The sequence below is a fragment of the Haliaeetus albicilla genome, chromosome 23 (genome assembly GCF_947461875.1).
Source record: "Haliaeetus albicilla chromosome 23, bHalAlb1.1, whole genome shotgun sequence".
NCBI lineage: Eukaryota > Metazoa > Chordata > Aves > Accipitriformes > Accipitridae > Haliaeetus > Haliaeetus albicilla.
The window spans coordinates 25685720-25708244 of record NC_091505.1 but is presented as its reverse complement, the minus strand read 5'-3'; the positions used below and the strand labels follow the sequence as shown (position 1 = coordinate 25708244).

Here is a 22525-nt window from a genome sequence, read left to right as displayed (position 1 = left end):
AAAGCAATGGAGATGAGGGCAAGGGTCTGGAGCAGGCTGGGGCTCCCTCTGAAACTCGCACCCACTCAAGGCTGCAGGGCAGTGTCGGAGAAAGCGTTACCTCCCTGTGCATCCCCTGTCAGTGTGGGGGCACCTGCAAACGCAGCGGGGTGCAAAGCACTCCCCTGCAAGCTCCTGCGTGCGAGCACTTCTGCCGAGCCACGGCAGAGCCTTCTCACTGAGGTGCCCCCGAAACCTTTGCAGTTCGTGTTCCTCATAAGAAACAAAAACCAAAGCCAAACCACACAGACCTCCAAGCCACTTGCAACGAAACCCTACCCTCCGCCACTTCTCTTAACTGCTTCTGAACTGTATCCCGCCACAGTCACTGCCCGACGCCTCCACCCAGAGCACCCTGCCCCGTCAGCAAGGACCGAGGAAGGGCTGTAAGCTGCCAGGTGAACCCATGTCAGTGCGTGGAGCCCCCCGCTGCTGGGGCTACGGCACCAACCGTGCCGAGACACGTGCTTGCTAGCCGGGCACCAGCCAGCTCCGGAGCAGGAGGCAGGGTAGGTGAGCTGCAGGCGGGAGGTGGCACGGCTCTTGGAGCAGAGAGCGCTCCGGGCTGTAGACAAACTAATCCTTACACACCTTAAGGGCTACCCGAGAAGAAAACAACCTGAAGGACACTTTAATACTGTCACCTTAACATTTGCAGACCGTTGCCCTCTTGACTTAAGTGTTCCATAAACACAGAGGAGAAAATAAAACTTGACCTTGTCCCCACGACTCTCTTCGAAATATGTGCTGGCCCTGTTGGTAATGCAGACAGATAAATCAGGAGGGAGTTGCACGTCCATGTGCTCGTAACACAAAGGCCTGCTGCAAAACCCACTGTCGAGGAGGCTTTCCCCCTGCGCCTGGCAGGGAAGCGCAGGCAGCTTCGCCAGCGCGAGACCGACAGCCATGGCTGCCACCTTCACCATGCTCACGCTGCTGCGGCTTCTCAGGGAGGTGTTCTACACACACAGTTGTGCAGGGGGATTCTGAAGGGCAGGATGGTGATCAAGTATCTTTTCTCAAATCCTGTATTTATTAAACGTCAAAGACTCCAGATGGGCTGGGCTGAATCCAAGCCCCAAGTGTTCTCCAAAACATCTCCATTTCTGAGCTGGTTCAGAGCCAGCCCCATTTCAAGCTGCCGCCGAGTAATGTGGAACCAGGACTTCTTGATAGCAGACGAGGGAAAAATAATCTTTTCTGCTCAACATGTGCAGGATTTGCTTTTTATAGTTTGTTTCTTTAAAAGTTTGGTCCATCTGAAAGACTCATTAGGTGCTTTATTTAAATATTTCATAACAAAAGCCCTACGACTATAATCAAATTCTGACTGCCAGCCTCTGCTGCACTCTCTCCCTCCTGCTCCAACACACGCTTATCCGAAGAAAGTATTTTATTCTCAATAGCACTGAATGAACAAAGGGGAGAAGAGAGAAAGAAGCAAGGAGTATCTCCTGATCACCAGTCGAAACAAGCACTCCTTGCTCAGGACGGAGACTGCTGGAATTAGGCCAGAAGAGAACCCAAAGAATTCAGGAAAAGGTTTTGGAGCCTCTTATGATTGAAAAATCAGACTAAAAGTCACAGCACAGACTCTCTTGCACCAGCAGCTGAAAGCCAGCATTAAATGGGGAAGTTTCTGAAAGCATGAAGTCGAAACATAGTACAATTGTCTACTTTTTAAAATTAACAACAAAAAAAACAGGAGAAAAAAAATTGAATTCAAACATAGTAATAGAAAACAAATCTGTTTAAATTTTAAAAAACCAAACAAACAAACAAGCCTTACCTTGGTGAACCCTATTTGCTCCTTCCGAAAGTTTTCCAAAGGTTTGATCAGCAAATCACTAGCATTCTGTACCTACAGCGCAAAGAAAGAAACAGTTTAATTACAGGACACAGATTAATTTTCTCTTAAATAGAGAATGAACAGGGCTAGAAGCCAAGAACTCTTAGATTTTAATGTCTCTGACTGCAAACTTGTTCTCTGTCTGTAGGTGAAGTCACTTAACCCATCCGTACCCACTTTTCCCCGTCTGTAATACACGGAAAACCCCAATCATGGCACACGAGGCTTCAGGGACATCCTGTAGATGACAGCTGGGTTTTCTCCAGCCTGCCACCTTCCCTGCATGGCTGTGCGCTGAGCCATTGCCCTCTGCCTAAAACGCTGCGTTACTCCCATCAAACCCCAGGCACCAGCCTGCCAGAGCAGCAGCCCTCTGGGACACCAGTTCCCCCACGGTCCCGTCTGTGCCAAGGCAGGCTTTGCTCCTGCTGGCCTCTCCAGCCTCAGAATAAAGCTAAGACAGACCCTCACGGGCCTACTTTCACTGCACAGACGCAGCTGCCTGGCTCAGTCCTGCGCTGTGTCGCTGGCACGCTGGAGGGAGCGAGCCCCTGGGAAGCACAGCATGCGTGGTCCCTGTGCCACAGGCTGCGCTCAGGCAGGGCAATCCCATCAGTGGCAGCACCTGCCACCCATCCCATTTTAAGAGAACTGCTGTCCCTGTTGGACATGGGAAGGGCTGAGAGAACTGATGTTCAAAGTATGCTGGCTGCTGGGTGAGCCCTCACTAGAAGCAGCCCCAGGAGGCAAGGCTGTTTGTTTATCTCTCCGAGAAGCACAAATCAGAACCATATATATTCTCAAAGCACACTAGAGACTGCTAGTTACTTGTCAGCTCAGCTGGGTCCCTGCCTGCAGCGAGCTGCCCTGCCTGCTCTAACGGGAGGGAAGGGAGCAGAGAAGACGTGCTGCTGCAGCTGCTTCCCCTCTGCCACTGCTGCCAGCTCCTCTGCTCTGGACAACCCAGCCGCACTCCCTCTTGCTGCCCAGGCACGCCGCTGCACTAGCCCTGCTTTCCACGACAGCACCCGCTCTTGTCTTTAATGCAAAGCTGTGATGGGTAAGATCCTAGAGGCAGGGACGTGTCAAGTCACTAGCATCTCCCGGTGAAAGCAGCAGATGCTCATGCTGGTGAGCGCACTGTCAGAAAGCGGCTGCCTCAGTCCTGAAACGAGCTGTTTTCCAAAGCTAAACAACCCATAACAGCTCAGCAAGGCCACGATGGGCAGGAGCTGCTTCTCAGAGAAGGCATGATGAAGGCCCCAAGCTCACAAGAGCAGAAGGCAGGGCTGGGGCAGGCTGGGGCTGGCTCCCTGCCGTGGCTTTCTCATGGTCTGGCATTTCTCACCACAGACAGCACTGGGCTTGATGGTTCTAACAACACGGCTCTCAAATAAATGACGGACTTTCCTTTTCCTGAGATCCAGCCAAAAGAGGAATGACAGCAGGTTGTCTGTCACAGTGAGAGAATAACAGCTAGGGAAAAAGGAGAGTCTGCCCGTGTCTCTTCCAGTCCTGTCAGTGTCTGAAAGATGCTTTCCTGGGACATGCTCTGCGCTCCCTCTCCATGAATCCACAGGCAGACTCACCCCAGTTTGTATCACTGGCTCCAGCTCCACCCTACCACTGGGACATGACCTGCCATCTCTTCCCGTCCCCACTTCTACTGTGACAGGCTCTCTCCGGAGCTCCAGAGAAGGGAGAGGCGAAGAGAAGGGGATACAACACTACACTGCCACAGCCCTTTCAGGTAATTTAAAGCTGATCAACTTGGTGAGAGTATGAAACCTTCTGAGTGAGCTCCTGTAAAGGACTGCTCCTACAAGTGGAGGGCAAAAAAAAGATTTCTTAGAAAAGTTGGACAGCATCCCTAAAGGCATCCATGATCCCTGAAATGACCCCTTCCACCCACTTACCCACTGCTAAAGGAGCCATTGTACCTGGGAGGTAATTAATAAATATCTTACTGCTTTCCTCCAGCCTCTTACTATTTTCTTCCCGCTCCCTGCCTGCCTGCAGACCCGCAGAGCCGACGGTGGCGTCCCGCCGGCGCAGCCACCCCTGCGGCACTGGCCCGGACAGCAGCCTGGCACGAGCTCTCACTGCTGCACGAGGCAGAGGAAAGCAGAGCCAAGCAGCACATTCCTGGCATGCTGTAAAAGCTCTCTACTGAGCCTAACCTTCGTGTTTTTCCTGGAATTAGGAGTGAAACGGGAAGCCAACATTCGCTCTGGAGGAGCTCTGGAGAGGCAGAGGGCACAACGCAGCGGGAGACGGAAGGCAGCGCATTGCCTTACGGGAGCTGTGCTGGCAAGGGCAGGGGCACAGGGGGACCTGCATGCTTGCAGCTGGCAAAAACAAAGCTAAAAATACATCTTGCTTCTCATCCTTCAACACTTTTGTTTCACCACAAAACCAGCTTGTTACCAGCTCAGACACCCCTGGCTCTGCAAAACAAACCTGCTGCAGATTGCAGGATCCTGGGGCTCCATGACTGCCTGGCATGCAGGAGAGGTTTTGGACACTGTGTGGGACAACCTCTCCCCCTCCCCGCCCAGCACCTTCCCTTTGCTGCTCAGGGCCCACAGCGATGGCACCATGGACCAGACATGGTACAAAGCACAACATTCCCAGTGGTCCCAGCTTCCCTCTGTCGGGAAGCTTCACACCAAGGTACGTGGTGCTGTTTGGCCATGATTTAGCCTTTAAACATTGCGACGAGGCAGTAATTACCAGAGCACAGTTCAGATCATCTTACCATCATGGACCTCTCCAGCTCTACCTCGTGGAGCAGCTCTGCAAACTCCTTAAAGGACTCAGCTGTAAAGTAAAGAAGAGACTAGTCAGTGGAGCCGGGACATAGCACCGGAGCATGGGACACACGCCGGTGTACCTGAGTCTGGCTGCACCCCCAGCATCACTGTCTAAAGGCTTGCCAAAAAACAGGGAGGAGGTGGGCCCTTTGGGCAGAAACTGAGTGAGGCAAGGCCATTGGTAAAGGCTGGCCATGAGGGGTATTTATTTACGCACTGGAAAGGAGGGCCTCCTGCCTGCAGCAACGAGGGACATAACGCCCTGGGAAGGGAAGACCACGTTAAATAGCTTTCATTAGGAATTGTACTAAAAAGCTGGTAAGGCAGGCAGCAGGGAAGGGGCAGCCGCTGGCACCAAGGACTGTGGTGGGAAGGGGCAGCCACTGGCACCAAGGACCGCAGCGGGATGGGCTCTGCCACAGCGGCGGGCTGCAGGCAGGACCAGGCTGCCCGTCCTGCCTGGATGGCTGCAGGCAGCACCAGAACAGGCCCGGCACCTCTGCCCGAGCTGGGAAGAGCTGCAGATGCTTAGAGCCAAGACAAGTCTGTAAAATGAAAACAGCCTGGAATGACAAAGATTACGTTCAGCGACAAGAAGCACAAAGTCCGTGTACCTGCGGAGGAAAAGCAGCAGGTGTAGAAACAGTCACAGACATTGACACCACTCCCCAAAACATTAAACAAAAGATCTCATTGATCAGCACTTTTCTTGGAGTCCAGCTGCAACAAAAATATGAAACCTTTCCTTTAAGAAACTGAAACAAGGTTTATTTAGCCTGGGGAAAAAAAGAGACTAGGTAGGAGTAGTTGACTCTCCCCACACCAACAGGGTTATCACCAGGACGGAACACTTAGCCCTTCTCTCTGCCCACCAAAGCAGAACACGGAAGGGGCTGAACTTGTAGCAGGGGAGAAAACCTGTCTCACCAGAAGAGCACTCATAGCACCGAAACGAGGAGCACTGCCAAAGTGTCGGTTCTGCGGGAGGCTCTAAGGCAAGGCTGGGCAAACATCTGCCTACGCATATAGCATGGCTGTGCGCTGAACGCCTGTGGGGAATAATCTGATTGCCCCAGTGTACCTGGGAACTACCTGGGAGTTAGCTGGGGAAGGTTCCCACAGTGCCACTCATCACCTTCCAGCTGCCAGGAGCAGTGCTGGGGACAGGTCTAGCAGGCCTTGCACTCACCCTTCCATTGCCGTATGTAAAGCACAGAATGGCTTGCTTTGTAAAACCTACAGGAGTTCTTGTGCTTGCAGTTCAGACCCTGCACTTGCTGTGAAGCACACGGAGGCACTTGACCACTGCTGAGCAATTTAAAGACTGAGAATGAACTGAGAACATCAGAAGCGCCTGGCTGACACTGGAGCTCTTGAGTAGGGCAGCATCCAGAGCTCTGGCATGCCCGGCTTGGCATGGCTAACACACAAGAGAACAAATAAGATGTATCGCAAGGCTGATACAGCAATAGCTCATCCCACAGATAAGGGGAGACGATGCATTTGTGCTCTATCTGCAAGCTGAGGGCCCTCTCCCCCCATCCACAGGGGGTACCTTAGGGGAAGTACCTGTCTTTCTGCTAAAAACCAGCTGTAACGCTGCTGCACAACCAGCGAGTATGAGCTCCTAGCGTTAAAGAGGATTCACTCTGCAGTTGCTGAGACAGACACAAAAAGGAAAAACCACAGCCTCGTGACACAGTCCCTCAGCTGGCATCATCAAAACATAACCTTCTTGATGAGTCAGTAACTTCTGAGTTCTCTTCCAGAGCGAGGGCTTCAGAGCCCGGCACATGCAATGTCCTAATAGTTTATTACGCTCAACCACAGGGCCAACACGCTGACTTTCACTGTGGTTACTCAGGACGATGTGAAACCTAAAGTGCGCACAGACACTGGGAGCCTGAGCCAGGACAGGACTTATCACGGGGAGAAAGAGAATCCAGCCCTGAACTTACAGGGAAAATGTCAGTGTCTAAAATTTTCATGAGATGTTTTTTCTTCTTGCTCTACAGGAAGAGTCCAGGCACACATTTCCTGGCTGCAGTTGCAGAGCAACCCACCGAATTTGTCCTTGCACCACAAACACGTGGCTCAGGCTACACACTGCTGCCAGACCAGCAGCGTTCAGGAGCACCAGGGTGAACCCCGTGCTACTGGCCTGGGTCAATGCTTGAAAATCCTTGCAGAGCAGAGCAGGGAGGCTGCCTGCAACCGCTGCCTGCCAAGCCACACCTGGGAACTGCCTGGGAGTGACTCAGCTGGCCGAGGCCAGAATCATGCCAGGAACATCATCTGCTTAAAAACAGAGAATTTCAGGTTCCTGTGCCTGGGAGGGAGGAACACGCCGTCTGATTTCATTGCTCTGATCATCTCTAAAGGAGCTGCTGATTCAGATCCCGCACGGGTGACCGGTGGAGGGACTGCAGCCGCTTTGTAATGCGGGTGCATCTGTAACTATCAACATCCCTGGGGGAAAGCGCTGCTCACAACAGAGAACATCAACCCAGCATCTGTGTCCTGACTCACACTTGCAGTGTTCAAAGCCACCACCTGACATGCAGGGGTGTCAGCCTGCTGTCTGCCTACATAAAAATAAAGAAGTGTACCATTAGTTATATTTACAGATCAAACACATTCCCTGAAGTACGATAAGAAGTGCTTGTGAATGTTTTGATTCATTCCCATATCCTGCAGATCAAATGAGCTCCTACGCTCCCACGCAGATCTCTGGCACCCTTGCAGGAGATGGAAGCTGCTACAGAGATGTCAACGCCCTGCTGCTGTTTCAGGAATAAGGGAGCCTTGCAAAGTGGCTCAGCCCCAGCAGCCATTGCAGGGTTTGATGTAGGAGGAGGAACACAGCACAGGCTTTTTCATAGGGGAAACCAGGGACCTCTTCTTGAAAAAGCAAAACAAATATTCCCCAACAAAAACAGAAGTAGGGAAATGCACTCATTTCACCATGGAGTGTTCTACATGTGCTGTGATTTCTTCTTGCTCCCCTCCACCCACGATCCCCCATTCAACCTCTGCCATTTCCAGCAGTCTTCCTCAACCACCGAGCACTGTGGTTCCACTGTACCAGCTCACTGCACCAGCTCACCGCAGCCCTGCCACACCAGCTCACCACTGGCGGGCTTTGCTCCCCTCCCGCAACCGGTGCATGGAGGCAGGCGGAGAGGCAGCGCAGGGGCACGGGACATCGGAGCTTTGTCCCTTCCAGCCGAGACAAAGGACACCCCTTTCCTTGGGTGGCTGTTTGCTTCAGATACCTCTGCTCCCAGGAGGGGCATTTATAGGGCAACGTTTTCCCCTCCCTTACTCAAATGTGTTTGGAAATTTAGCACCTCTGCTGCCATTAGATCTGTAGGCTGACTCATTTCCAGTGGATTTCACCTAGAGACTTTCCATAAAGGAAATCAGATTTTGAAGGGCAAGCTGCAATCTGCTTTAAATTGCTTTAAATAAAACAACCCAAAGAACAGGCTTTACTTCCTTCCCCTTTCAGCAATGGCCAAGAAACCTGACATCAGCAATGTTACACTTGCAGCCACTCTTCAACAGCCTGACAAAATTTTTTTGTTATTGTTCTTTTTTCCTGTCTTCAGCCCCGAGTCGCAGCCTGGCTAATGCCCTGTGCCCCCCACCACGGGCAGCCCCATCCCCTCAGCCCAGGCAGGTGCCCCCAGGGTTTTGTCCCATGGGCCAGGGTCAGACCCTCAGGGGCTGGAAGATCTTCTGTCGCCCCTCCTGCCGGCTGCCACCCCTGCCACCACCGCAGCACCCACACCCCTGCACTGGCATTCAACAGCGCTAGCTAAGCCAAGAGCAGGATTCATTTGAAAAGCACTGGGTTTAGGGCATTTAGGCCATCCGGTTTAGCTCCCTGGGTGCAGCTGGCAGCTGTGTAACCCGCACAGTTGCACTGGGCTGGCAGGGACGTAAAATAGCTTCAGGATTGCTAATCCTGACACAGATGTGCAGGCAGTAGTAGGACACTCGTGCCACAGGCTCTCCTGCTGCGAAGGCAGAGACTAGTGATTATTTTCCATACAACAACTCATCCAGCAATTCATTCTTCCCAGAAGTTTGCAGCCTGGTCCCTTTTTCAAGGCAGCGTGGGCCAGCTTTGTTTTTGTAAGGCGTTTTCAGCGGAGCAAAGGCAGCTTTAGGAGCAGCGCCCACCTGGATCGGAGATGTGGCCAATGCTCAATGCCACACATGCTCCCACTCCAACTGTGGCACTGGGAAGCGGGACTTGCTGGGAGGCCAGCATCGCGCCACTGTCCTCACCAGTGCCTGGCAGCATGGAGCAGGGCTGGAGCCGTGGAAAACCGAGCAAATTATCCGCTGAATTGGGAATGTGAAACTCTACCCGTGAAAGTTCAACTTTGTAAAATACGCCATGGAATAGCTGACTGGCATCTGAGGAACCAGCCTCCTGATGCTGTTTAAAAAACATCAGCACAGGCTAATTCCTAGAGAAGAAGAGACTTTCTCAGTTACTGAAAGTTTGCATCAAGAAGAAGAAAACTTACCAATATTAATCTCATCATCTGTTAGTGTGTCACCAATAAAGTCGAACTGAAAGGACTGCAAAGTCTGGGAGAATTTCTGTACTGCCGATGAGTAACCTGGAAAAGGACAGAGGAATAAGGTTGTGTATTTTTGCAGTTGTTATACAGAAGTGGCAAGTCTTAGAAATTTAGCCTGAATGGAACAAAACTATAGTGAGGTGATTAGAAAAATCCACAGGCATCATGAATTTAAGCACTTCAGAAAATGTTGCAAAGTTAATAACCATTAGAGGCTGCAGAGAGCATTTGTTTTGTTTTCTTTTTCTTTCTCAGTGTTGTTGAAAATGCTTCGGCAGTATTAATGGATGCACTGAATCATACAAGAGGCCGATCAATAGCCTCACATCCTGCTATGTCCAGGAAGAGACACCAACACGTTTCCCCTGCAGGAAAACATGCAGCTTCAAGTGCAGCATTCATCACCGCCAGAAGAACATTTTCAGGGAAGTAGATATCCCCAATGCCATGCATGCATCGGCATGGGTCCTCGGAGCATGGAGGCTGTCAGACAGGCTTATCACTGTTCAAAGGAATTTTTTCATTATATGGGAGAAAAATCTGTAGAGTCGGAAAATAAAAGTGGGGAAAAAGATAGAACTCAAAATAACTGCCCCTCTTTAGGGGGTCACAGACACAAACAGGCCCTAAGAGAAGTACGACAGTGCTGCAGCTGAGTGCATTGAGCCGGAGGGCTCAAGCTGTGCTTGTCAGAGCGTCTGCAGATGGCCCTGGGACCCACTCCGGGTCCACTGGTGAAAAAACATTCAGTCTTGAAGCAAAGACACTTCCTGATGGTGGTTGGTAGCTCAGCCCAAATTATTTTTGGACCTTCCAGAGAAGTTTCTAGCCAAAAGGATCCTTTGTGTCTTTGCATCCTGTGCGGCTGCTTCACAGCTTCATCAGTGGCTCTGTTGTTGTGAAGGCGTCTGCTGACACTGGCAGAGGAGCTGCAGCCGGGATGGGACCCAACACCAAAATCACCGACCTAGTGACAGCCGTGACAGCCACAGGTAACACTTCACCGCAGGAGAAGCCAAGTCCTTCTCCCACTGGCAGAGCACAAGAGGGATGTGCAACGGATTTGATAGCCTCACATCAACCACATCTTCCTGCATAAAGTTACATGCTTTTGGGGGGGGGTTAGCCTTTCTCCAACAGCAAATACCTGAGATACAAACAGGCTGAACTTGCCTGACTTCGGGGAATAGGAAGTAGACAATAAAACAAAGGCAAAGGAATAATTTTATACTTTGATTTACATTGCTATTTTCCCTAATTTTGGACTCCAGCTATAGGCATGGTCCCAGACTGGATTCCTTCCTGGGGGTGCACTGGAGATGGCGCTTTCTGAAATTCGGGAAGCTGCAAGTGTGGAAGATGTGACAGCACAGATGTTAACGTGCAGCCAGCTCACACACCCCTGCTTTGCCAAACCAGGGGAAAGACTGCTGTAACAGAGCAACTCTGTGTACAAGGGTGGGTTTTTCTGATTTGTCTGTTTAAAAAAATAAGACATGCACAATCACTTTTTGGCATCAGCTGTTAAAATCTGGGGGGAAATAACAGCCAAAAATGAGGTGTGAATTAGTGAGGAATTGTGTCTGCACAGTATAGGCTACCCCCTGCATTTCTAGCCTGAGGAAAATGGCAATCTGGGTGTATTTTTGTTTGTTCTTTTCCGTTGCAGACTCAGTGACATAAGAACTTATCACCACAGTGGCAAACATGGTGTTTTCTGAAACACTGCTATGAAGGGGAGAGAAAAATTGGATGACACTGAACTGGATGTTGGGAAAAGAAATGAAGTGGCCGCGTGGGATCCCAGCAGGTCCCCAGACTGCTCTGCTTCTCCTGTCCCTAGGTCAGGAGCATCCTGGGGCCCCCCAGCCCTCCCCAAGGCGCCCGAGCAACCGTGGCACACGGGGACAGCCAGGTCCCCAGCCCGGGGAGGAGCATGGCCTCAAAGCGCAGACAGTCCCCGCTTTCCCCTCAAAAGCCTCGTTCAGCAGTTTCCTCCGATGGGTCAAACCTTTGCTCCTGAATGAGCAGATTCAGGCCTGAATGTTGCTATTTAACCACAGCTGCCGCGGGGCTGAGAGCGCGTAAATGGATGAGCTCTAGCACAGAATGATGTCATTGATTTGATGGAAAACCTCAGCAAATAATTCACTCTCAGTCCCTGCAGCGTTCGTTTCAGGCTGGGGCCGGAGGCTCTCATTCAGTTGTCGCTCAGGGGAATCTTTGTCCCCCTGCAAACCCTCGTCATCTTCCCTGGACGCTGCTGATGGCTCCCACCCAGCCCCTCCTGGCTCCTCGACTACGTTTATTAGTGGATGAACTTCGATCGCTCCATTTGAACACCCACCCCGACCCAGCGCCGGGTCCCTGAGCAGCCCTTCAGAAAGCCAGCAGCACCCGAGGTGGCTCATTGCATCCCACCCTCCTGCACCCCCAGCCAGCATCTGCCTGTCCCCTCCATGCGCGCTGGTCGGGGGGAAGGCGACAAGCCACCGGCCAGCTCCGTCTGCGTGCGTCCCCGTGAGCCAGGAGCATGGCTGCACAGACAAATCCCACTCAGCGTCTGGCAGGGACGGAGGGTTTGCGTGCACCGTTTTTCCGTCGCGTGTGTCAGCACGGCGTTTAGCCCCAGTGTCAGAGAAATGGTCCTTGGCGAGCTGCTTGCCTTTTGGTTTTCATAGAAACAGGGGGTAAGGCAATAGCAGAGAAGGGTTTGAAAAAGCCAAATGCAATATATTTTAACCAGAAAAAAAGAAACGGTATAGCTGATTTAAGTTACATTTTCCTTTCAAAACGTTGTCTGGCCTGAAAGTTTATTTGCCAATTGTATAGCTGAAGGAAAACCAGGTGGGCGTGCTATAAACCACATCTCACATTAGCTTAACAGTGGGGAGAAAAAAAAAAGAAAAAAAAAAGAGTGCCCCTTAATTAGTCCAGTGCTGTTTGGTTTTGCTTGGGACAAGGAATTTTTTTTCATTTTAGGGAGCCATCCTCATCCTCAACTTCAGCAAAGTTGGGTGTAGGAAGCCCTGGCTGCAAGCAGTGACCATGTGCCTTTACCCCGATGTGCCAGCCCGCTGCCCAGAGCTAATGGCAGCTGAAGGCAGACAGCCATCCCCACTGTCCCACGCCAAGGTGACAGCCGCCGAGGACATCCCTGTGGTGGCTGGAGCCGCTGCCTGGCACCATGCGCAGACCCCACCATAGAAAAACAACTGTGGAAGATGTAGGGTTAGGAAAGGAGAGGACAAGCTGGAGGGAGAGCCAGTGCTGTGAACGCCTGGCGTGGCTCCTGAGGAGCGTTTAATGGAAACCAGACTCCTACAGACCAACGTGACTCATCCTCATACACGTACAGAGCCTTGGCTGAACACCGGCTTCTGACAAATCCTATATATACATGCAGGGTGGACAGCATCGGGTACCACTATTGTATTACGGATCTTACTATAATGATGGGGTGTTTATTGGGAAATTAACAGAGGGATGACTCTGGCAGCCGACCCCACCGCAGCAGTGCCTGCTGGCACCAGCCCCCGAGGGAACAGAAGATGCTCACACCCCGGGGGCTGTGTCCCTGCAGGGTCTGGCAGCCAGGACAGCACCAGGGCCTGATGCAGAGCATCGCCATGCACCGCTCAGAGACAGTCATAGAGAAGTCGCCCCTTCCCTCGGTGGCACGTGAGGGGTGGCATGGTGACACCAGGGGATGGGGCAGGGGGGGCCGGGGAGAAAGGCATGAGCCACGGCCACAGGAAAATGGCTCGGCAGAAGGAAGGGGCCACCATGGTCAGCAGCTGGAGCTGCGTGGAAAAGTGGGGCTACATCTCCATGCTGGGAGAGATAAGCCCATATTCCCCTTGTTTTAACAGACACTCAGAAATCTTTTCCCTCCTGATACCAACACACGGCTACCAAACGCTCCTCACTTTGCACACCCGAAGCCTGGCAGGAGGGAGAGGGTGTGGGCGGGAGAGAGGGTCTGCCCTGCTCATACAGCACCAGGAATGCGTGCGGAGTGCCGGACCACCGCTGAAGGAATAACACTGTGCTTCCAAGCCAGGGATATCGCTGCAAACAGCATGCAAAGTCTCACCACCGCCCGGCAGCCCCAAAGGACCCTGCCTGCTCTTGGTACAGCTCAGCCTGTTTCCGTGGAAACACACCAAAATGAATTCGATCAGGAATCCTCTAGGACTCTTCCTTACAGCGTTCAGTAAGTGATGCCAACTTTCACAATTTGCAGTCACAATAATTTACTCTTCTAGTAAAAATAAAGTCCCATCTCTGCACAGAACAACCCCAGCCAAGCTGGCCTGGCAGGAGGGAGGGAAGGAGTGCCAGCTACAGCCACACTAGTCTTAGGAGGTACACAGGGAGCTTTCTGGTTGTATTTATGCACACATAAACACACCCCAGAGATTGCAGCCATTGAAGGATGTGCCCCACAGCCTGCTGAGCAAAGACCTAGTGGGGATTCTCATTTCAACCTTTCACAGCAACCATAGGTAACCAAAGACCACAAAGAAAAAAATTTTGCTATCTTTGCAAAAGCCATGGGCCTCTGAAAAAGCATGGATTACAACCAGAAGCCCTAAATCAGGCTGTGGTTCTGCTTTTTTCCCCCAATGCTTAGAATTTAAAATAGAAGGAAACCATCGCCACAGGACAGACCCCGTGAGGGGATGCAGCCCAATGCATCACTCACGCTGCCATAGGGACAAGCAGGGGTGGCTGGAGATGTCCATGACACTTGAGATGCCACAGATGCACATCTTTAATTAGCTTTGTACTCCTCAGAGGAGGGTCACACTTCTCTAATTTTCTGTCTGTGTGACTGCAATGGTCCTCTGTTGCCGAGAGGAAACCACATCCCTGTGTACATGGAAGTAGAAGTGTCAGTGACAACCCACTGGTGACAGCTACAGGGACCACCAGGATCTCTGTGCACCAGAAAGGAAGGGCCGTGCTTGGACTGCCTCATTTAACACCACAGGGACAAAATGTGATGTCAGGTGTAACAGAGATGCAGAGAGAAAGCAGCCTGATTTTTAGAAATAAACACTTTAAAAGACACTGAAAAACCTCCTACTGTGTAGAAGAGCAGTTGCAGAGCATACATTTCACATCTGCCAGGACCAGACTGCCAGTACCCTCACACAGGTTATTCATACCTAAAAATCCCCTCGCTGACCCAATTATATTACATTTGTTAGCTGTGCAGCAGTTGGTAAAGCCAGCATGATCTCTAGTTCTCCCTAGGAAACAGCCCGGCGAGAATCGCCACTCCTCCAGGAGCTCAGGGGCCAAACAGACAGCAGGTTCAGCAGGTCTTTGGCTAATCCTCAGACACACTCTGCTCCTTGTGCATCGCACTGCAAACTAAGGAGAAAAAAAAAAAAAACAAAACCCCCCCCCCACACACCTCATCACTACAGCAATCATCAGCCAGTGACATTTCTAGAGCAAATGCAGTCCTTAATTTAACCTGACTCCATCCAAGGGTAGATACAGTGAGGCATGAACAGCTGAACCGAGATGGGGCTACAGCATCCCTATTCTGTCCCCGGAAAGGGGACAGGATGCCTCTGCCCACATTGGAAGGCAAGAAGCAACTTCAACTGATCTCCCTGCCTATGCCAATGCACAGGCAGTTAGGGGAAGAGCAGCCAGCAGAGACTACCATGGGGGAACAAGCCACTCCTAAGCTCTTCTGCATCCACCCGACCAACAGACCGCAGCCTGGAGGTGCCCTGCACAGAGCAGCTTACCAACAGCTTCAGCAATCCATACGGAAAACCCAAAACGATTTTGAGCTATGGGAATGCAAATAAACAGACCAAATGTGAAGGAGGAGCTCCATTTTTGTATTTTGCTTTCTTCTTCTCCAGCTTGAAAACAGAAATATCAAAACCAGCCAGACACTTTTTTTCTTTCAAATAAGCAAACAAAAGACAATAAAAGTTCATTCTGTACTTAAATAAGAGCATTTTAAGCCAAGGACAAATTTTAGGGCTAGGATCTGAACTCTGGAAATCCATTTTTTCAGGGAAATGTTGCAAGACCCTGATGCACAGCAGCTGAGGATGCATGTAAACTTCTTCCCAATGCTTGGTCACTACGGAAAACTTTCTACTTCCTCGTGGAGAGCTGTGCAACGGGACATGCAGAACATGAGAAAAAACATTTTTCCTCCAGCATGAAAAAGAGAGGGCTGTGATCCCTGAAGGGAGAAGAATGTGCCCATTGTTACCAACTCCCACTGAAGAATTTCCCAGGGAGCTGCATCATGAAGGAGACTGAGTTCATCCATGCTGCCACCCCGGCAATGAGGCTCTGGATGTGGCACCCAACCCACTGCTTCCAGGGGATTCTCTGTACTTGCAGCAAAGCTTTACAAGCTGACACACAAAGTGTTTGGCGGAGGGGCTGGATTCTGCTCCAAGCTGTTGTATTTATGCAGCATGTACTAACTGCATGAAGTCCCCAAACATTGTTCCACCAAAATACCTCAACTCTGAAATCAATGAAGCTACCCGGACTGAGCCCAGATGCGCCATTAGGAACGTGAGTAATGAGTCCTGACTCACAGAACACTCCTAAATACTCTACAGCTGCTCAAACACAAAAACATGTTGATTTTTTCAGATGAGGGAAAAAAATATCCTTCTGGTCAGCCTTCTAGGTAGTTCCAAATCTACACAAGCATCTTGTGAGGAAAAAAGCACTCCTGTTACTCCATAAATGAGAGATGCTTATCATTAGGTAATGAAAAAATGGCCCAGTACAGCATAGACAGCGTTCTGCGTTAACCCATGGCAAGTTGTTCGCGAGTGCCCCTGAAGGCTTTCTGGATGCTGTGGGCATTCAAAAACACTGACACATTTTACAAAGGCCATTTTTCACACATTGACATGGGTTTTCCGCTTGCCAGAAGTAAATGGCTAGCATGAACTTCTAAAAATAACTTGCTATATTTAGCTGTGCTTTACAAATCTCTTGCAAAGGAATCTACTGAATGTCTAATACTTCCGTTAAATATATATCTTTTCTAATCAGTCCTTTATTGACCGAGTCTTTTATGAACAGCCATTTCACTATCGCAGTCGATCTAGCACAGGCTCCAGGGAGAAGAGCACGGCTGTGGTTCAAGTACAAATACATTTTTCAGTAACTCTCCCTACCTAGTGGTCTTTTGCTTTGCAAGCTGGTTATCTGCCCTCTGTAACATTACTTAAATTTACATGTCACCCCCCCCCCGCTCTGTTTCCTGTCCTACACCTAATTTTTTATTCTCATAAATTGTCCTCTTTGCCCAGGCAACCTTGCGGTAAGTGCACAAACTTGCTCAACAGGCTTATTTTCTTTATTTACCATTTAATTAAAAAAAAAAACAAAACCAAAAACAAAACCCCAAAACACCCAACACAGTAATTCTTCACATTTATCATATATTCCTTATGCTTGCCTTCTTTCCCTTATTGACTGATAGAAACTGGCTATTCCATACCTACCACACTTCAGAAAAGCTGGCAAGCCTTATTATGCTGGATCAAAGATCAAGGCAGTTAAATGCACAGAGAGGCTTTTCTGACTGCCATGAGCAGGAGACCGCGGGTCTCCTCACCTACAGCTTAGAAGTTAGGCAATGTATCATCTCAGAAAAACAACCAAAACAAAGAGCAAGCAAGCGAGGCTGGAAGGACAACAAAGTTTTGGGGTATATCAGTCTGTTTTGGAGAAAACTGGGAGTGAATGATGCAGGTTACAGCTTCTGGGGAGAATGATGCACTCTTCCCCTTCCTCTCATTAAGTGAACACTGATTATCCAGTGTAACTTTTCTTCCCTAGACCTTCATAGTGATAGATACCATTGATCAGGAAGACAAGCACACAGCAAAGCCACGTTTTAAAGCAAAGATGAGGAGCACACCATGCTCCCAGTGACCCGCACTGGCTTGTACTGGTTTCCTGGAGAACTGCACTTGAGGCCATATTTTTAATGTTTTTATAAAGGACAGTGTACAGATTCATTTTTTATGATTTTTTTTCTTCTGAAATACCAGGACAGCCATGATCTTAAGTTCCTGGGAAGCACAGGACCCTTCAGCACAGCCTCCTGCCTGGCCCAGCCAGGCAGGGACAGCACACACTTGGATACCCACGCTCTCCCTCCCCACAAACAGCAGCATGACAAAACTATTGCTGGCACCAGCACTCCACTTAATGCTCCTTGTGATGAGCGAGAGGTAAAACTACACTTTGAACGCCTGAACAATTGTCAAAGGACAATTTTTCACCTCCGGCATTTTTCTGGCCTTTCAAACCGATCTCACAGCCCTGCAAAGCTGGAGGAGTTCCTTCAGTGAAACTAGAAAAAGACAGGAGGCAGACAGCCCAGAACACGTGGATAACCGAAATGGAAGTTAAAAAAAAGATTAGCAGCCTTAGAAATCAGCAAAAGTGTTGAAATTCATCTTAAGAAGTACTACAACTATGATTTATCTCAATCACGTATGTCATGACATCCAGTATATCAGAGGGGAAATGACCAAGTTTTCTCCATTAATTTGAACCCCAGGTTTACAGACAAGTTGCCTTCAAGAAGAGGTCCCACCGCCCCACAAGACCAAAGGGGCTGGCAAACACCCCTCTGCCAGCAGCGCGGCTGCAGTCAGCCCGTCTCACACGTTATTTCACCCCAAACTCTCACAACAGGAATTCCTTCGTTGGCAATTCAGCTCCCAACAAAGCCTGACCATTTAGGAAATTACTATTTTTTGTATTCTGATTGAGTTAAGATGATGCAGAGGAAAACATGTTTCACAAAGACCGCTTGACCATAGCACCCAAGGGTGCCAGGAAGCGATGTCTGCAAGCACCGTGCTCAGCACAGCTCCAGGACAGGGGTGACGCAGACCATGGTCAGACTCTGCACCTCGCTGATACAAATGAGTGCCACGCAGCATGTTTCCAATGTAAGACTCAGTTTGGTCACTCAGACGAGCTCCCACAGGAATAACTATTTTTTGAGCAAATGCTCAAAGGGTCGCAGATGCAGAGAAGATTGACTGAGGAGGAAATGCCGCTGCAGCCCTTTGGTCCACCATGGACCAAAACCCAACCACAGCGGTTGGCTGCCGCTACATCTGCCTGAATTTCAGACCACCTAGTGTCTATCTAAATCCAACCCTCACTACAACAGCGAATTGCTCAGCACTGCCCTGGAGCGTACTAAACTTGAGCGAACGAAGGTGAGCCTGCCGAGAGCCATAGCGTGAGGGCAACGCTGTCCAGCTCCGCAGGCACCACCGTCGCAGATGAAGGCAGTGTTGGCGTTCCTGTGCTGGGGCGGTCAGCAGCTCCCAAACCCGTTACAGGAGGGCTCAGCGGGCAGCAGCACACGGGTGCTTTCCTTCCAAACTTCAAAGGCAGAGGCTGCCGACTGCGACTGCCTGCCCCCTGCAGCAGAGCGCGCCGAGTACGCCGACAGGCGCGGGCACGGCAGCTGAGCATCTCTGTGGGGACCGGGGCTGTGATTCAAGCAGGCGGCCAGGTGGAAGTAGGGTGAGGTTAGCAGGTGGCTCTGTCTGCTGCACCTATTTATGTACTGTTTTATATCACAATCTCATGGAGGCCAGTCGCCTTTTCTAACATCCTTCTGCAATCCTGGGGACAGGGCTTATGGGTGTTGAATAAAGGACAGACTCCGTGAAAAATAAGAAAACCAAAAAGCTGAGCCGTGGAAAGCCATTGAATTTTCTCCTCCCTCGGGAGGAGTGAGCTGTTGAGGAGAGGCTGAGCAGCCTACCTCCCGGGGGGCATCAAGAGAACCTCATGCAAAGCGGCTGGTCGGCAAGGACGGGGCAGGGCTGCAGAAATCCTTGCGGCGCTTCAGGCCACCCGGAGCTCGCCGGCTCCAAGAGCAGCCGAGCAAGCTTTTGGCACAGCTGCTTTGGCGTAAGCGGCAGGAGAGGGTGTGCTCCAAGAGCCGCGGCTCCCTGCTGTACAAGCAGTACGAACACAGGGAAAACAAACACGAAAACAACAGACTCTTATCCGGGGCAGAGCATTAGCAATCCCCACAGAGATATCTTATGATCTGCAGAGCCATCAGATGCATCTCATTTCAGCTTTCCAGCGGCCACCCTTCCCAGGCAGGGGCAAGGCAAGTAAAAACCAAGCGCTTTTGCAGGCGGCTTCAGCGAGCGAGCGGAGCCAGTGGCTCGCTCCCCCGGCACGCGATGATTTCAGAGTTTCCTTCGATAAGGGCGCAGAGAGGGCCAGGCAGGAGGCCAGATGAGTCACACGCGGCACAAGGGGAAGACTCTCGAGCAGCTTACGAGCGATTTGAAGTGGTTCAGTGTGGGGAGGAACAGACACCCCTCCTGCTCCAGGGCCGGGGGCCGCTGCCAGCACGGACATGGCCGATCCCGCGCCAGCCGGCACCACCTGGGAGCCTGCTGGGCACCCTCAACCCGACCAGCACTGGGACAGCTGGAACCCACCCGCTCTGCAGAACACCATTAGGTGGGCTTCACCGAGAGCTACCCCACCTCTGGGCACCTCTGCAAGCCCCACATCCCATGAGGACTGGGGGGTCTGGCTCTGTGCCTCTGCCACAGAGGGTCCCCCAATGCCCTGCAGGTCCCTAGTTCATCATTTGATGGCACAGGAACAGGTCATGTCCCTTGTTCTCCACAGCTACGGGGTTTAGGAACGTTAATAAAGTTACTCTTGTTTTAAAAATATCTAGCCTCAGCACTTCACAATCAGTCTAGGCTAGAGGAACAGGATTAAAAAAAAAGGAGAGAGAACAGACTGCAGAAAGCAACCTGAATTCCAGGCTTTACTTGTATTTATAAACTTTATCTCAGGCTACTCAGCTGCTCTTATCGTCATTTGAACAACTCATGACTGCACAATCACCTGCATGGAGAATTTGGTGACAAAAAAAGGACACCAGCCACAAAGGCAGCGTTTGAATGTGCCCCAGAAAGGAAAAGCCAGCACGACATGGGGATCGCTGCTCCTGAAAGAGAAGCTCAGCCAACAGCAGCACGGAGTCTGCAAGGCAAAACAAAAGCCAACGCAGAAAATCCACCATCACCAAAACAAAAATGAGAAATTTCCAAAAGTTTTTTTCTTCATATGTATCAGAAGCTCAAACAGAAGATTTACATGTTTGAAAGATTTGTTTAAAGCTTAGTAAGAAAAATAACTGCCACCTGCTGAATTTCAGCAGCAGTTTCAAAGGAGCTTTCATTTTGGCGTGTTCAACATCTGTAAAATAGCATTGTTTGTTCGTAGGAGAGAAGTTTGTCCTTTTTTTTCCATAAACCTCACAGTTCTTCAAACTGCACAGAAACCCCACACTTCTGATAGTCAGTGCTGAAGGGCAATGCTCCCGGCAGCGAAGCTACTACTTCGGCAATGCAGTTACCGCTTCAGCAATGCCACAGCCCAGCATCCATGGCACGCTCTCGCCCCTCTCCTCCCTCTGCACTTCAGCTCCTCCTTGCAGACCGAATCCACAGCTGGGCGGCCAGAGATTGGTGCTAGAGCCATGTTCTCTAGGCAGGTACAATGCAGCACAGGGCCGAGGAGCAGCACGGCCAGGACCGTGCCGCGGGGAGGTTTCTGGCTGCAAGCCGCAGCACAAATGAGCAGGGCCACCGTTGCCACTCCATGAAGCCAGGCTGGCACACAGCAGGACAGAAGCCACCCATTAAAAGCTTGTGGGCAAACGCGGGACGCCACATCTGTAGTTACCAGTGTGCTACCAACAGAATTAATAAATAAAATATTCCAAAAATTTCTCAAGAAGAAAGCCAGAAAAGCTGAGTCTTCACACGGTGACTCAAGAGGAAACTCTGGTCAGCAGCAGTGCTGCTGCAAGCCCGTGGGCTGTCAGACACATTACAAAACATGGATAACACCCACATCCTCCCAGGGAAGGAGCCAGGAAAGGCAACAGAAGATGGATGAAAAGCTCTCTGCATGTCTCATCCATGGCAGAAGAAACAATATACTTAAACACATGAAAATGACTTAACCTCTTGCCCTTTGTGCCAGTGTAGGCAGGCGAGTTCTGGGGAAGCGTATTGGGGCGCTGATCGGGCTGGAAAAAGCCATCACAAAATACTGCATGTTGGTTTTGTTTTAAGCTGGACCAGGGCTGGTCCACAGCCTGTTCACCAGCCCCTGCGCTGGCAGGGAGAGGGCTGGTGCATTGTGCTGCTGCAGCAGAGGCTGGCGAGGGGCAGGAATGGACCCCGGCTGTTATTCCTGCCCTGAGCTTCCTATCAGCAAACCAAGGCCTGGGCACCCCTCGTGCGGGTGATGAGGACATGGACAGAGCAGCTGTAATCAGCAGAAGCCAGCAGTTCCTGGGGAGAAGGTTGGGGTCTCCCACCGAGCCAGCTGGGAGGGCAGACCTGGCTCCCAGGGCCAGCAGCCGTGGGGAGGGGAGCGAGGCTGCCTGGGGACTCCCTGTGCCCACGGAGCCACCAGCGTGCAGCCACACAGCCCTCCTGCCGAGCCCGACGCGTCAGCCACAGGGCAAAGCAAACATGACAGCGCCAACGTGCAGGACGAGCAAGTTGCTCCAGCCTGGAGCAAAATCGAACAAACACACATCAACGAGCCCCAAAACAAGGGGTAAGATAGGCCTCGCAACCGGAGTAGGCAGATACTGTGCACGCTCCTCATTCTTCCTGCCTGCATCTGAAGATACGGCTTTGGTGGTTGGGGGGAGGGTTGGCTTTTTGGAAGGGTTTTTTGTTCTTTTTTTTTTTTTCTCTATTGTTTTTTAGTTTCTGGTTAAAGCATGTCTGTTTTAGATTTGCACCAACTTGAGGCCCTAGATTCTGTGCACAGTGCCTACAGCCCAGGAAAACGAGCTGCTTGATTGTCTGCCGGCTGCAAAGAGACTCCCCTCTTCCTACTTGTCCTGAGGACGCCTGCAGAGTGCGGATGCTCACCAGGGAGAGCAGCACCAGCAGCACGTGAGCTGAAGTCCGCTGCATTGACGTACAGACACAGAAACTTCTTTTGCAAGTTGAGCATTGCTTCGGAGCTGCTGCAGGGGATGGGGAATTTGAACTCACACTCAAAGGCAGAGACACAGGTCCATAGAGGAAAAAAAGGTGATGCGATTTTTTTTCAGTGGAAGGAGTCATGTTTGGTGGATATCGTTACGCACATCCTAGGTCAATGATGCCAGA

General features: G+C 50.9%; 1 protein-coding gene across 3 annotated transcripts in view; it reads right to left on the bottom strand.

Moving 5' to 3' along the window:
• The window catches only part of OPHN1 (oligophrenin 1), a 76633-nt gene that overhangs the window by 45894 nt on the left and 8214 nt on the right, over window positions 1–22525 (bottom strand). For all 3 annotated transcript variants that reach the window (XR_011329558.1, XM_069811638.1, XM_069811636.1), the window contains exons 2-4: window positions 9243–9338; window positions 4647–4708; window positions 1829–1900 (exon numbers count right to left, since the gene is read on the bottom strand). Coding sequence is in view for 2 of the 3 variants with exons in the window: in XM_069811638.1 (XP_069667739.1) it covers window positions 1829–1900; window positions 4647–4708; window positions 9243–9338 (230 nt within the window). In the remaining variant the exon portion in view is untranslated. The remainder of the gene's footprint in view (window positions 1–1828; window positions 1901–4646; window positions 4709–9242; window positions 9339–22525) is intronic.